The sequence below is a fragment of the Dasypus novemcinctus genome, chromosome 18 (genome assembly GCF_030445035.2).
Source record: "Dasypus novemcinctus isolate mDasNov1 chromosome 18, mDasNov1.1.hap2, whole genome shotgun sequence".
NCBI lineage: Eukaryota > Metazoa > Chordata > Mammalia > Cingulata > Dasypodidae > Dasypus > Dasypus novemcinctus.
The window spans coordinates 32592994-32607537 of record NC_080690.1 but is presented as its reverse complement, the minus strand read 5'-3'; the positions used below and the strand labels follow the sequence as shown (position 1 = coordinate 32607537).

Sequence of the window (14544 nt, the reverse complement as noted above, 5' to 3'; positions counted from 1 at the left end):
CTGGTTTTACCTTTTCTTGTTCATTTGATTAATTCAAGAAGAGGAGATATTAAATAAAGCAATAATATACACAATGAATGATAATTTCATGCTGAGCCAAGACATTAAATAAGAAAAACACAGTAATCTGATTTTATCTTGATCATTGGCTTGTTACCTTATATCAAAATAACTGTGGTATTTGAGCCAATATTCTGTTCTCTGTATAAAAATACCTTTCAGCATTGATAAATCACTAAGCATCTGTATTAGTCAGCCAAAGTGGTGCTGATGCAAAGTACCAGACATCTCTTGGTTTTATAAAGGGTATTTATTTGGGGGTAAAAGTTTACAGTTACAAGGCCCTAACGGGTCCAACTCAAAGTTATTTCCTCACTCAAGTCTATTGCCACGTGTTGAAGCAAAAGGGCAGGCAGTATCTGTGATGGTTCAGTATTCCTCTTTCCTCTTAAGGCTCCAACTTCTTCCCATATTAGTTGTAGGCTGGCATAAGGCTCAGTTCCTCTGTTCTCTTCAGCTGCAAACTCTCAGGCGCATGGCTCATTTCTCTTCCCATGGCCACAGGATCAAGGCTCTCTCCTCTTCTCTGTCTACCAGAGCTCTCTTGCTCTGTGTATTTCTTCTGTCTTCTTAATTGAGTGTCCATACATAGCCCACCAAGGTGGTAGAGATTCAACCTTAATAATATGGTCAAATCAAAGCCCTATGGGGGAAGAAGTGGGGACCTCATATTTTCCGAATGTAACATTGAAAAAATAAATAAAGACAAATTTTTTTTTAAAAAAGCCCTAATCTAATCTTGAGTTAATCAAGTAAACGTAAAGTCTGAATTTAACTCAATCTAAGGCTACCATGCTCAGAGGAACAGACCCAGTTTACAAACATAATATCTCTTTCTGGGATTTATAAATAATATCAAACTGCCACAGCATTTATCCTAATTGTTTCAACATATGAAACAGCGTACTGTCCTTGTCAGCAAATGACCTGCATTGTCCTCAATTTAAAACATTAATCTTATATTTCTATCCAAAACTATACCTAGTACCATACATCCATTTCATTAGGGAAATTCCAAATTTTAACTACAAATTATGTTTACTTTTATATTGGAGAGTGTAGCAAACTGAAATTTAAAAGTATAATAAAGGAAAAAATATCCTCACCTAATTCTCTAATTAGATGCCTCCTAACTCTAAAATTTCAAGGCTGGTGTCTCTCCCCTGGGTAAACTTTTGCCTCAAACTGCCTTTTTTCGTGTGTTCTAGTAATGAAATCCCCATCTAAAATTTTCAAAACTTGAACCATCATTGACTTCCTCTCCATCCTTCTCTTCGTTATCCAATTAGTTGCCAAGTACTGCCACAGCAAACAGTTTCCAAACTATCTTAGCTGCATCTAAACTCTCCCTTTTCCCACTCCCAGAACTCTTTTCCTAAAGCTCAGATTTTAATATGTTACCTACTTGCCTGAAAATGTTACATTCCACCCTAGCTCCTTTTCTTTGGGAGACCTAAACTCCTTTGAAAAGCATCCAAGGGTTTCCACAATTGGGCCCTGACATCCCCTCCGCATTGCATCTTTCATCCCATGAACCTTTTGCTCACATCTCTTGTAGCTCCAGAAAATATCCTTCTATATGAAATAATTCCTGCAGTGAATCTCTCAACCATCTGCCACCACCCATATCCCTGGCTTAGTAGGGTACCCTATGGTACCCTATGACAATTGATGCCTTCCGTGCCCCATTCCCATCCTCTTAGTCTGCGATGGCTAGAGGGTGGCCGACAACCTCTGATCGCTGTAGCCTGCCTCAAAAAAAGATGAGCTGGAACAATGAGATTTCCTTTTTTAGGAATTTAAATTAAAAGCCACAAAAGGAGATTGTCAGTTGGTGGTAAGGTGAGCTAGGAATTAGTGAGGAAGTCTAGCTTCACTCCTCCTCTCCCCTTACCCCGTTCTCCCACCATAATTCTACAAATAGTTCATCATCTACTCCATAACCTATCTACGGCTAGTGCTAGGGATTTTTTAAAAAAATGTTTCTTTCAAGTACCAAGATTAACAAACATGCACAGTGAAAAAAACTGCTGTAAATAGGTCAGAATTAATCAGGACTGGGGTGGAGAGCACAATGATGCCTTGCTGTTGCTGTTGAGCCCCAAAAAGCTTTGCATGCTTTTAATTTAATACACAAATCTAAAGGGCCGCATAAATATAAGCCAGTGCAAATGCATCCTGAAGCTTCAATGGGCTTTTACAGCCTCTTTTTAATACTTCCAAGCTGATCTACATATTGAAGGAGGAGAACTTCCGGTGAATCCACCCACCCGGAGCCTCCCCGGGTCGTGCTGGACCAAGTCGCCAGACTGTCGATTGCTTCTGCCTGGGCAGAATGCCTGACGCAGGAGACTTGCCTGGATCCACTGCTTCGGTCTGGCCGGTCCTTGAACGCGGGAAACAGCAGTGTTTCAAGCTGGCATGGGGCTTCTGCAATCTCCATAATCTTAGCAAAATTAAGGAGCCTCCTCTTTTCACACTCGTGATTACCAAGGCCTCCAGAGTCCCGCGAGTGGAAGCGGGGAAACTAAAGCCGCCTCCATGTCGGAAGCTTATTTCCCGGTGGAATCGGGTGCGCTGGGGACTGAGGAGAACTTTCTTTCCCTGGACGACATCCTTATGTCCCACGAAAAACTACCGGTGCGCACGGAGACCTCCATGCCTCGCCTCGGCGCCTTCTTGGAGCGAAGCGGAGGCGCCGAGACTGACAACACGATCCCTCAGGTAAACGCTTGGGTGTGGATTCCTGCCCGGAAGGACTACAGCTCCCGACGGGCTCGGCGGCTCTGGGGTGCCTCGTCGCCTGGCGCGACCCACAGTGCCCTCTGGGATTTGTAGTTTGGGGGTGGGGGAGGCCGGGCCCTGAGTTCTGGAGTTCTTTCCGCGGGTCTCCTGGCGCAAAGTGGCGTGTGGACCTGGCGGTCGCCACTTTTACGAAAACTGAATTTATCCTAAGTTTTCAGGCTGCTGCAGCATTGATTTCATTTTTGAAATTGCCCCAATTTTTCCCCCACAATGAGGTGAATGCTAAGGATTGACTGGTACTGAATGCTTCAGGATCAGGGTTCAGATCACGTTTACGTTAAAACAAGAGCTTTGGGTAAGAGAATGTGCTAAATCTGGGCGCCACAAGTTGTTAGATTCATTCCCGCATACGATGAGGGTGTCAACACCACTTACTGAGGACTCAGGGCCAGCGAGGATGCGGCTGGGGGAGGTAACCTTTTCCATCTATTACCCCTGTCATCCTTCATAGGTGTTGTTGCGTACTAGGAAACTGGAAAGGTTGGGTAACTTCTTCCCGGTCCTGCAGTATTTGGTGAGCTGTATGACTTAAAATACAAATTTGTTCTAGGAAAACTTGGCTTATAATGGTTGTGATTGATTTCCTGTTTAACCTGGCTTTCATTTGGAAGGTTGCTTTTGTTTGGTCTCTTTGTTTTGAGTTAATTTTTATCAAAATGATACATACAAGGAAGTGGATTTGGCTCAACTGATAGAGCGTCTGCTTACCCATGGGAGGTCCAGGGGTCAAACCCAGGGCCTCCTCACCAGTTTGGTGAGATGGCCCATGCTCAGTGCTGATGCACACAAGGAGGGCCGTGCCACGCAGGGGTGTCCGCTGCATAGGGGTGCGCCCCATAAGGAGAGCCACCCAGTGGGAAAAAAGTGCAGCCTGCCCAGGAGTGGCACCACACACATGGAGAGCTGACACAGCAAGATGACCCAACAAAAAGAAACACAGATTCCTGGTGCTCCTGACAAGAACACAAGCGGACACAGAAGAACATACAGCGAATGGACACAGAAGAACATACAGCGAATGGACACAGAGCAGACAACTGGGGGCGGGGGGGGGGGGGATAAAAAAATAATAAAATCTTTTTTAAAAAATGATATATACATAATGTTTAGTTTGTTAACACAGACACTTTTTATTACAATTGTCATGAGTTTTTTTTACTTTTTATTTTGAAATAATTTTAAAGTTATAGGACAGTTGCATAAATAATATTAATACAAACCATATACAAAGAACTCCAACCTACTCACCCCCTCCCGCAGATACACAGGTCCACCAAATTTAACATTTTGCCGCCTTTGTGGTTTCAAGGATTACATACGTCATAATGCTTGAACATGTAATACTTCCATACACATTTCCTATAAACGTGGATGTTCACCTTCATTTCCTGTTATCAAGTTCAAGAAATTTAACATTGATATAAAGCTTACATTCTATATTCCAATTTTTTTATGTTCCAGTAATGTCCTTTTGAACCTTTTCTTCCCCATTCTCAGATCTTGTTCTACCAGGTACTACATTTAATTGTCATTATCTCTTTAATTTCTCTTTCATTTGATTTTTTTTCATTAGAGAAATTATGGGTTTACAGAAAAATCAGGCATTGGATATAGGGTTCCCATTTTCTATTCTATTATTAACACCTTTCATTAGTGTGATACCATTTACATTTGATGGCAGCCCTGTTTTCTGTTTTTGTTAATTGTGGAAACGTATATACAACATAAATCTTAGCATCTCAGCCACTTCCAGCATACCATTCAGGGGGATTAATCACACATGATGTTGTGCTACCCCCATCACCAACCATGATTAGTACATTCCCTTCACCCAAACAGAAATCTTATACTGGTTTACATTAACTCCCTATTTTCCCTGCCCCCCTCCTCCATAACCTGCACTCAATTTTATGTCTCTAGGAGTTGGCATATTCTCTGACATTTCCTGTGTAGTTACCACAGGGCTTAAATTTAACATCCTAAAACTGTAACAATCTCCTTTACTTTGACACCAACTTAACTTCAACAGCATACATAAACTAGGTTCCTATACCACTCTGTCCCTCCACCTTTATGTAGTTCTTGTCACAAATTACACATTTATATATTATGATTACCAAACCATTGATTTGTATTCCATTTGATGCATTTGCCTTTTAGATTCTGTAGGAAGTAAAAAGTGGAGTTAAGAATCAAAAATACAGGGAAACGGACTTGGCCCAGTGGTTAGGGCGTCCGTCTACCACATGGGAGGTCCGCGGTTCAAACCCCGGGCCTCCTTGACCTGTGTGGAGCTTGCCCATGCGCAGTGCTGATGCGCGCAAGGAGTGCCCTGCCACGCAAGGGTGTCCCCCGCGTAGGGGAGCCCCACGCGCAAGGAGTGCACCCCGTAAGGAGAGCCGCCCAGCGCGAAAGAAAGTGCAGCCTGACCAGGAATGGTGCCGCCCACACTTCCGGTGTTGCTGACAACAACAGAAGCGGACAAAGAATCAAGACGCAGCAAATGGACACAGAGAACAGACAACCAGGGGAAGAGGGGAATTAAATAAATAAATAAATATTTTTTTAAAAAAAATTAAAAATAACAATAGTACAAGTATTTATATTTACCCATGTCATATCTTTACCAGAGATCTGTATTTCTTCATGTGCTTTCAGTTAATTGTCTAGTGTCCTTTCCTTTCAACCTGCAGAATTCCCTTTAGTGTTTCTTGTAGGGCTATTCTAGTGGTGTAAAGTCCCTTAGCTTTTGTTTATCTGGGAATGTCTGCGGTCACCCCTCGGGCTGAAGTGTGGTTTGCTGGCCTGGCGGGAGAGCGGCCGCAGCAGGCCAAGCCGCTGCCCCCATAATAGGGTGGCTGGTCGGACTCACCGCCACCCCCGAAGGGAGCTCGGCATGGGCGCAGAGTGCCCTCGGGTCTCCCCTTCTCGGCAGCCATGCTTCCGCGGCTGCCCCTCCTCCCGGATGGCGCCACACGATGCCTGTGGGGCGGCACCCTTCCTCTTCTTTCTCCCTGCGCAGGCGCAGGGCGGAAAAATCCAGTCTGCCCTTTTCCCTCCCCTGGACAGCAGCAACAGCCAGGCGTGGGCGGAAAAATCCAGTCTGCCCTTCCCCCCCCCCCACAGCAGCAACAGCCAGGTGTGGGCGGGAAACTCAAGTCTGCCCTCTACCCCAGCAACAGCAGCCACCAATCACTAAACCCTGCCACTTCCCCCAGCAACAGCGACAGCCAATCCCTAACCACCACCCCTCCCCCGACCAGTACCGCCCACTGACCTTTCTCCAGCAACCAATCAGAACAGGGCGTGGCTTCGACCAATCAGCCTTCCCCAGCCCCTATAAAACTGTTGCCTCTCCCTCAATAAAATGGACTTGCATGTTTACCTTGTCTCTGCGGTAGTTCTTCTGCCGTGCGCCCTCTAGTCCTGAGAGCCCCCGACAAGGGCCTGGCCTCCCTTGTCCCCAGTTCGTCGCCTGCTTCTCCGGGCGACCCCTTCGTCGCCGGCTTCGCCGGGCGACCCCTTCAGCCGAACCGCGCAACCCCTGTGAGACCGACCCCTCGTCTGCTGCCGGACCGACCCCTCGTCCCAAGTGGGACCGACCCCTCGTCCGCAGCCAGACCCCACCTCTACCGACCGAGCAAGCCGCCGCAAATGTCTGAATCCCACCCTCATTTTTGAAAGACAGTTTGCTGGATATAGAATTCTTGGTTGGCAATTTTTTTGCTGTCAGTGCTTTAAATATGTCTTGCCACTGCCCTCTTGCCTCTATGGCGTCTGATGAGAAATCAGCACTTAATCTTATTGAGGCTCTTGTAGGTGACACATTGCTTCTCTCTTGCGGCTTTCAGAATTCTCTCTTTATCTTTGGTATTTGACAGTTTGATTATAATTTTCTGTGGCATTGGTCTATTTAGGTTTATCCTGTTTGGAGTTTGTTGATTATCTTGGATGTATATATTCATATATTTTGCTACATTTGGGAAGTTTTCAACCATTACTTCTTTCCCCTCCCCCCCCCCCCTTTTCTCCTTCTGGAACTCACACAGTGTGTAAATTGGCATACTTGATGGTATCCCACAGGTTCCTCAGACTCTGTTCACTTTTCTTCATTCTTTCCTCTTTCTGTTTCTCTGATTGGATGATTTCAATTGTTTTAACTTCAAGGTCACTAATTCTTTCTTCTTCCAGCTCCAATCTGTGGTTGAACCCCTCTAAGAAATTGTCTTCAACTCTAGTAGTTCTGTTTGGTTCTTTTTTAAAAATTCTGTGTCTTTATTGAGATTCTCATATTGCTCATTTATTGTTTTCTTGACTCCCTTTAGTTCTTTCTCCGTATGTCCCTTCATTTCCTTGAGCACAGTGGTGATCATTTTTTAAAAAGTCTTTGTCCAGTATGTCCACAGTCTAGCTTCTTTGTTGATGTTTTCTGGATTTTTGTGTTCTTCCTTTGGATGGGCCATTATTTACTGTTTCTTTGTTTTTCTTGTAATCTTTTATTGCACACTGTACATTTTAATATTTTAAAATGTTAACTCTGGGATATATTGCCTGAGGTGTCTGTTTCTTGAGTTTGTAACAGCTGATGGTAGAGATATTCTTGAGTATCAGCCCTTATATCAGGAAGGTTCACCCAAGATGGATGCAAAGTGCAGGGCCCTCCCTGTCTTTTCTGGACCTGTGTCTTGACCTAGACTTGTGCTTGCTAGTGGCCTTAGGAGTTCTCCTGTTTATAGAAGTTTGAATGCCTGTCTACTTCCATGGAGACAAACCTTGTCCTTCTCCCTGGTGTTCCACCGAAGGACTTAAGCCTTTGCCCCTGGCTGTCTGCCTCAATTGCTTTTCTCCTCTCCCCTCCCTCTTCCCTCCCTCTCCCCTCCCCTCCCCTCCCCTCCCCTCCTCTCCTCTCCCCTCCTTTTTGCACGAGGCACTGGGAAACAAACCTGAACCCAGGAGCTCCCATGTGCGAAGGAGGCACTCAATCACTTGAGCCACCTCCACGCCCTGCTTGTTGTATCTTTCATTGTGTTTCATTGTTGCAGCATCATCTTGTTGCATTAGCTTGCTGTCTTGTTCATCTTTAGGAGACATCAGGAACCTAATCCAGGGCCTCCCATGTGGTAGGCCCAAGGCCTTGAACCACATCCACTTCCCTCAATTGTTTCTTACTCTGCTTTCCTTGCCTCAAGTTGCTTTTGCCTAGAAGGCACATTCTGGGAGGGGGAGGGGTGTCATTCCACAAGTTTGTTTCCCAGGTCAGTCCTTCCCAGCTTAAACAAAGCTAGGGACCCACAAAGGGAGTGTGGCCAGCTCTAAACTGACCTGGAAAGGGGATGAGAGCATGGCTGCCCAATGCTGCATTTTTTCTTGACCTGCCCATCAAATGCAGCCCTTCACCTGGCCTCTACCACTCTGAGGATGCGCACTGTTTTTAAGTCTCCTCTGCCTCTTTTGTCTGAGATGGGTTAGAACAATGGCTGCCCTCAGAACCGGGTCCCTAGCAGTCCCAAGTATCTAATCAAAAGCCATGATCAGCGGTCGGCTTGTGCCCACCCCGGATCCTGGAGAAATGGATTTTTTATGTCTCTTCCTTGTACTAGTAAGCTACACCATGGCTGCCCGCCATGACAGGAGGGGCTGGGCAATAGTACCCACCCACCGTGCAGGGAGGGCAGTTTACTGATAGTCACTGTAATTTATCAGCCTCTTCCTTCCCCTCTTCTCTGGATGTTATACAGTGTTCTACTGGACTCTGGAGTTTGGAAATAGTTGACTCAGACCGTTTCTGTCTGTTTAATAGTTGTTCTGGTGGAAGGACTAATTCCTGGAGCTTCCTACTCCACCATCTTCCACAGTCCTCCTGGTTGTGGGCTTATTCGTATTTGTCCTACTTGGTATTCATAATGCTCCTTGAATCTGTAGTTTGATGTCTTCTTTAAGTTTCGAAAATTCATGCCATTATCTCCTTAGATATTTCCCTTGCCTGCCTCAATCTATTTCTCTTCCACTTCTGGGATTCAAATTGCATGTATGTTAGACTCTTTGTTATTGTTGCTCTTTTTTAGTGGTATTCTAAATGACTCATGTTCTTTTCTGTATTTTCTTTTGTTCTCCATGCTTTTGTCTGGATACTTACCACTGACCTTTTTTTCCTATTACCAGCCTTCCTTCATTGACATGAAATCTGTCCTGTTAGGACTAATTTTATCTATTGAGTTTTAAAATACAATTGTTGATTGTTCAGGTGCATTTCCATTCGATTTTGTAACTATATTTTAAAGTCGGTGCCTAATTAGCCTAATACATGGGCTTACTTCTCTCCCTCCTTTTTCCCGTCTTGGCTTCCCATGCTCTGGCAGCTTCGGTAGCCCTGAACTCAGCATTGTCTCCCTGGGCCTGTGAGATTGCTGAAAGCTCTGCTGGCTCACTGCCTTCCCTTGAGCTGCTCCCTCCTTTTGTAGCAGTTCTGTCCTGTGAGAGCTTTATGCTTTTGTGGCCTCCTTTAATGCAGTTATGTTTGCTTTTGGTTTTTTAAAAATTTCTTTTCTGTCTTGGTTCATCATGGCTACCACGTGTCATTTACCAATTCTCTTAAGACTTAAAAAAACGTAGAGAAACACTTACCTTTTCTATCATTTCTGAAACCCTGAAATGAGATGGATTGGGCTGCAGCCAAGTGTGGGCTAATCATATTTTTCTTTATATCCCCGCAGCACCCAGGGTGATGCTTAGCACTTAGAAGGCACTCAGTTAATATATATTTTGAATAGATATTATTGAATAATAAAAGGAAGCAGGAATGTTTATTATATATCCAAAGTATCTGCAATTGAACAATTTTTATTTATGTTGGAAAATGTTCCCTTTATACTACATTGTTGTTTTCTATGTTTTTTTCTTTATGGTTTTATGTAACACAAATAACACTTGTAAATGAGCTCTCTATGCATTTCTTTTATGGCACAGCTGGGCATTGGGATTGGTGACTTTATGGCCAACTGGGCATGATGGCTTTGTGCTTCTTGGAAGAAATGTAATGAGCAGTCTCAGCACAGTAAGATTTGCTGCACAACAGTAGCACTTCCAACTCCTTGACATTGTGGATCAGGAACTTTTGGAAGCCACAGGGCAGCATGTACTTTGTTTCCTTGTTGCTCCCATAACCAATGTTGGGCATCAAGACCTGGCCCTCGAATCTTCTCCATACCCTGTTGGTCAGTGCCTCTAGGTTTCTGTCAGCTACACTTAATTTTGACATACCTATCTGACTGGTGTTGGATGAACTTCTTGGTCCTCTTTTTGATGGTCTTGGGCTTCACGAGGGGTCTGAGGGCACCACGATGCCAAGTAGGTGATGGCGGCCACCTTCATAGGCAGCACCGAGGAATAGAGCACTACCGTGGTTTTGTCACATAAATCCATTTTCTCTTACCATTCCATCATGATACGAAATTTCAACCCATACAATTCTTTTCTTCAAGTCACAGCTAGGTCTTCTACTTTTTAACAGTCCCTCCCCCAAAGAGAAAAGACATTATTGCTCAGGCAGATTGTATTTCCTTATTGTCACACATAGTTATTATATTTCTGTTTTTAAAATCTATGTTCTGGTCTTATGCAGGGCTCAAAGCTTGAAATCCCACTGTGGCTGGCAAAAGGACTTTTTGACAACAAGCGACGGATCCTTTCTGTGGAACTTCCCAGGATCTATCAAGAGGGTTGGAGGACTGTTTTCAGTGCAGATGCCAATGTAGTAGATCTCCATAAAATGGGACCATATTTCTACGGCTTTGGCTCCCAACTTCTGCATTTTGACAGTCCAGAGAATACAGATATTTCCCAGTCTCTTCTGCAGGCAAGTAATTGTCCCAGAAGCCAGCCATGGCAGTGGCCAGGCAGCAGTTGACACTCTGACCCAGGAAAGTGTATGATTTATAGAATAGTTGATCATTACTCCAAGTCAGCCTACAATTAGACTATGTCTTCCAATTACATATGCCTTTAAATATGACTTGTCTGCAGCTTCACATTGGCTGACCAAGAGTTGGGACCTGAAGGAAGTCCAGGAAATGAGAAAAGGGTGATGACAGTTACAGGTGACAGGCACTTCTATAAACAGTCCAAGCCCAGTGCTGGGACAGGTCTGTGATCTCCTATTAGAAGAAATACATGAGTTATTTGTTCCCTTTTCTCATTCTGGGGTTAAGACCTGGCTCTGCCATGGACTAGCTCTCTAGGCATCAACTCTTTACCTATAAAATGGAGATAATAATAGTATTGAAATAATAGTTGTAGTGAAATTATGTAGTACCACTTTAAAAATATTATTTTCTATGGCTAAAATAATATGTGTGTTATAATCCTTTACAGTATAACTTTATTTTAACTTTTCATAATTATTTCTTATTTTGTTAATGCTAGAAGAGCCGTCCTTTCTACTTCTTGGGACTTAAACGGCCAAAAGGTTGTATTTCTCCATTTCTTGCTTTTAAAAAGCTGTTGACTCAAGACACATTTGCTCCCTGCACTGTGCTGACATCCTCCATCAGGCCTAAGGGTCATTTGGCCCACCACATACCAGTGATGTTTTTGCTGTAAATAGTAAACAAAAACTTTGTTGCTATCCATTCAGAAAAAGAAGTCAATACATAGCCTATAGAAGGGAGAGAAAGCAACACTTGAGCAAGTCAAGCTTATGAAACTCTTCTGAGCAGAAAGCTAAAAATGAAGAAACTCCATTTGTCTTATAATGTTCCCAGCATGTTTTCTGAAATTGGAATCCTACCTGTATTCCAGCACCACTTTGAATTACTCTGGGTTAGTTTGCTCGTGTATCAGGTGACATTGCCATGAGACTGTTAAAGAAACTGAAGCAGGGATATGTGGTTTTAGCTCAGAGCCCTGTGATAAAATGTCATCCCCTAGATTGTATGTGCCTCCATCCAGTTGTCAGACCAAAAAAAAAGGAAACTGCATTCAATTAAATCAGAAGTCTTCTTAGTTGGAAACTGTGTGCATGTGACTACAGTAACTATTATTAGTATTGTTGCTAATAACAATAATTTAAGATAATGCTTTTTGAGGTGCTTACTATGACCTTGCTTTGCTAGGTGTTTTATAGTGTTATTTCATTGATTTGCATAACAACACATTGAATTTCCATAACAATCTTTATCATAGACAAGATACTCATAGCTTGGCAATGTGAAATAACTCACTTGAGTGGTAGAAAGGATTCAGGCTCCCTTCTGACTGAGTCCTAAACCCAATTTCTTTGCTTTCATGCCCCTTAAGTGTTTAGAGATAAAAATGGATCTGGCTTTATGGAATGTAAGATCAATCCTGATTTCTGTTACTCCCTTCTTTTTCAGACATTTATTGGACGTTTTCGCCGCATCATGGACTCCTCTCAGAATGCTTACAATGAAGACACTTCAGCACTGGTAGCCAGGCTAGATGAAATGGAAAGAGGCTTATTTCAAACAGGCCAGAAAGGACTAAATGACTTTCAGTGTTGGGAGAAGGGACAGGCTTCTCAGATCACAGCTTCCAATCTTGTTCAGAATTATAAGAAGAGAAAATTCACTAACATGGAAGACTAAAGGCCAGAAGAACAAAGGATTGCTCCTTGCAGATTTATCCCTCTGGTTGACCTTGTAAAGGACCAGAATCTTGTCCCTTTTCATGACTTACTTCCTGCAGCAATCTTTGGAATGGTGCCATCTGGTTGGGAAAAGACATGCTGGAGGATGTCCTGGCCCCATGAGTCTTCTGCTCACTCACAGCCTAGGCCTCCTTAACCCAAGAACCCACAGCCAAGGAGAAATCAGTCCTTCCTAAATAAGGATCATTAGTATATATAACTGCTTACCATTGCAGTAGAGTTGGAACTGGAATTCCTTGTATCTGGGAATTTGGACAGCCTCAGATATCCAATTTCACTTGCAGCAAAGGGTAGGTACAAGTTAGACCATCTCAGCCTGTTTAAAAAAAAAGTCTCCTTGAGCTTATCTGCCTCATCTTCCTTGTAGTTGTACAAAAGACTGTACCTCTAAGATGCCTTCCTTGTAAATCTCCTGCCACCTGCCTGTGGGGAGTTATCCCAGTTTCCAAAAACAATCACCAAGAATGAAAAAGAAAAGGGAAAGGCAGATATATATGGTGCAGGTTTTACTAAAGAGAAGACATTACTTTCATATTCCGAATTGGTATTCACGTAATTCTACAGTCAGCCTAGAAAGTATGTGGTTAAACTGAGCTTGTTTTTATCTCTGAGATTCCTAGAGCACCCTTACAGTTATTCGATTCCCTCTAGAAAAGCTGTCAGGAAGTCATTTGGAATTGCAAAGTAGTTATTAAAGGGTGTTTACCAGCCTTTATTACATCTGGAAATAAGGCTTTAGGGTTGCTGGTTATGAAGAGCCCTATTTGAGAAGCTTAACATGGGAAATTGAAGTGGGCAAGAGACCTTGATTATGTTTTTTCTTTTCAGTAAATTTTGCAACATTATTGCATAGAGGATCCCTGGCCATTTCCTTGGAATCTGTCTCAGTAAGCACAAAGCCTTCCCCCTGCAAATAGAGAAGGCAACCTCAGGCTGAATAGGGAATAGTATTCCCTGGGACTCATTAGACTGATGGGCAATTTTCCACATGCCACTGCTTCCCCTCTGATACCCCACAACAATTGAAAAATGTCTTTGTCAGTGGAAGTTATGGAGGAATTTGGATATCCAGATTGTGCAGATGTCTTGATGCAAGCTTAGAATGACAGAAATGCTTTTAAAATGCCTGTTTTAAGATGGAATTAATGTTTTTATAATTTGATTTTAGTACTAAATAAATGATCTGTTTTTCACATGCATACATTCTGTACAAGTACTATTTCTGTCACTCTAGTACTACAGATGATCAGGCAAAGCTATCAGAGAATTTTTGTCTTTAATAGTATTTGACAATAATGCTCAAATACATCCATATCTTAGCAACTGCTCTTTTGCTTGCACAATACTCATAAATATGAGGGATATTCTGTCAAAATGTGCTATGTCCTAGAGATGTGGGACTTCCATTGCCACCATGGCATTTATACATAGCCACAGCTCCTGGAAACAATTAATAAAGTAAGAAAAGCACATTATTTAATGTTTGGCATCATTATTTTTATACACAGCTCTATGTTTAAGTCAATTCTAAGGTTGCTGCCTTTTTTCTCTTATTAAAGAAAAATTCATCAGGTGTCACATGCCAGGAAAATGTGGGTACGCATACGCAGAATTTATTCCCTGTTTTAAATTTTGAAAAGATTTGTATTTATATTTGTGACAGATTATATTACAAATGGCCTTTCAGACATCCATTTTTAATTACAAATTTGTCTTCAAGCCCATCAATTACTACCCCTCTGCAGCCCTGCCACCAGCCTATTGGATTACTGTTGGTCCCGTCATAGAAGCAAATTTTTCAAAGTGGAGTCATCAGATTGATTCAAATACCATATTGGAAGAAAGAAATATGTATGTGCCCTTTCCCAGTAAAGACTATTCTTAGATGACTGCCGCCTTAATTGTCTATAAAAGACCCCTCTGTGTTTACATTTTGCCCTGGGACTGCCCTGGTGCTGCTGGGAGGAGTAGGATGCGGCTCCATGTCCTGTGTTGCTTTCTCCTGCCCTCCCTGA

General features: G+C 43.0%; 1 protein-coding gene across 1 annotated transcript; it reads left to right on the top strand.

Annotated features, from left to right (window-relative positions):
• Positions 1 to 432: 432 nt before the first annotated feature.
• GINS3 (GINS complex subunit 3) lies at positions 433 to 14009 on the top strand. Its single transcript, XM_004482962.4, has 3 exons — positions 433 to 2784; positions 10487 to 10720; positions 12237 to 14009. The coding sequence occupies exons 1-3, from the start codon at positions 2602 to 2604 to the stop codon at positions 12465 to 12467; spliced, it is 648 nt and encodes a 215-aa protein (XP_004483019.1). The 5' UTR covers positions 433 to 2601; the 3' UTR covers positions 12468 to 14009.
• The last annotated feature ends 535 nt before the right edge of the window (positions 14010 to 14544 follow it).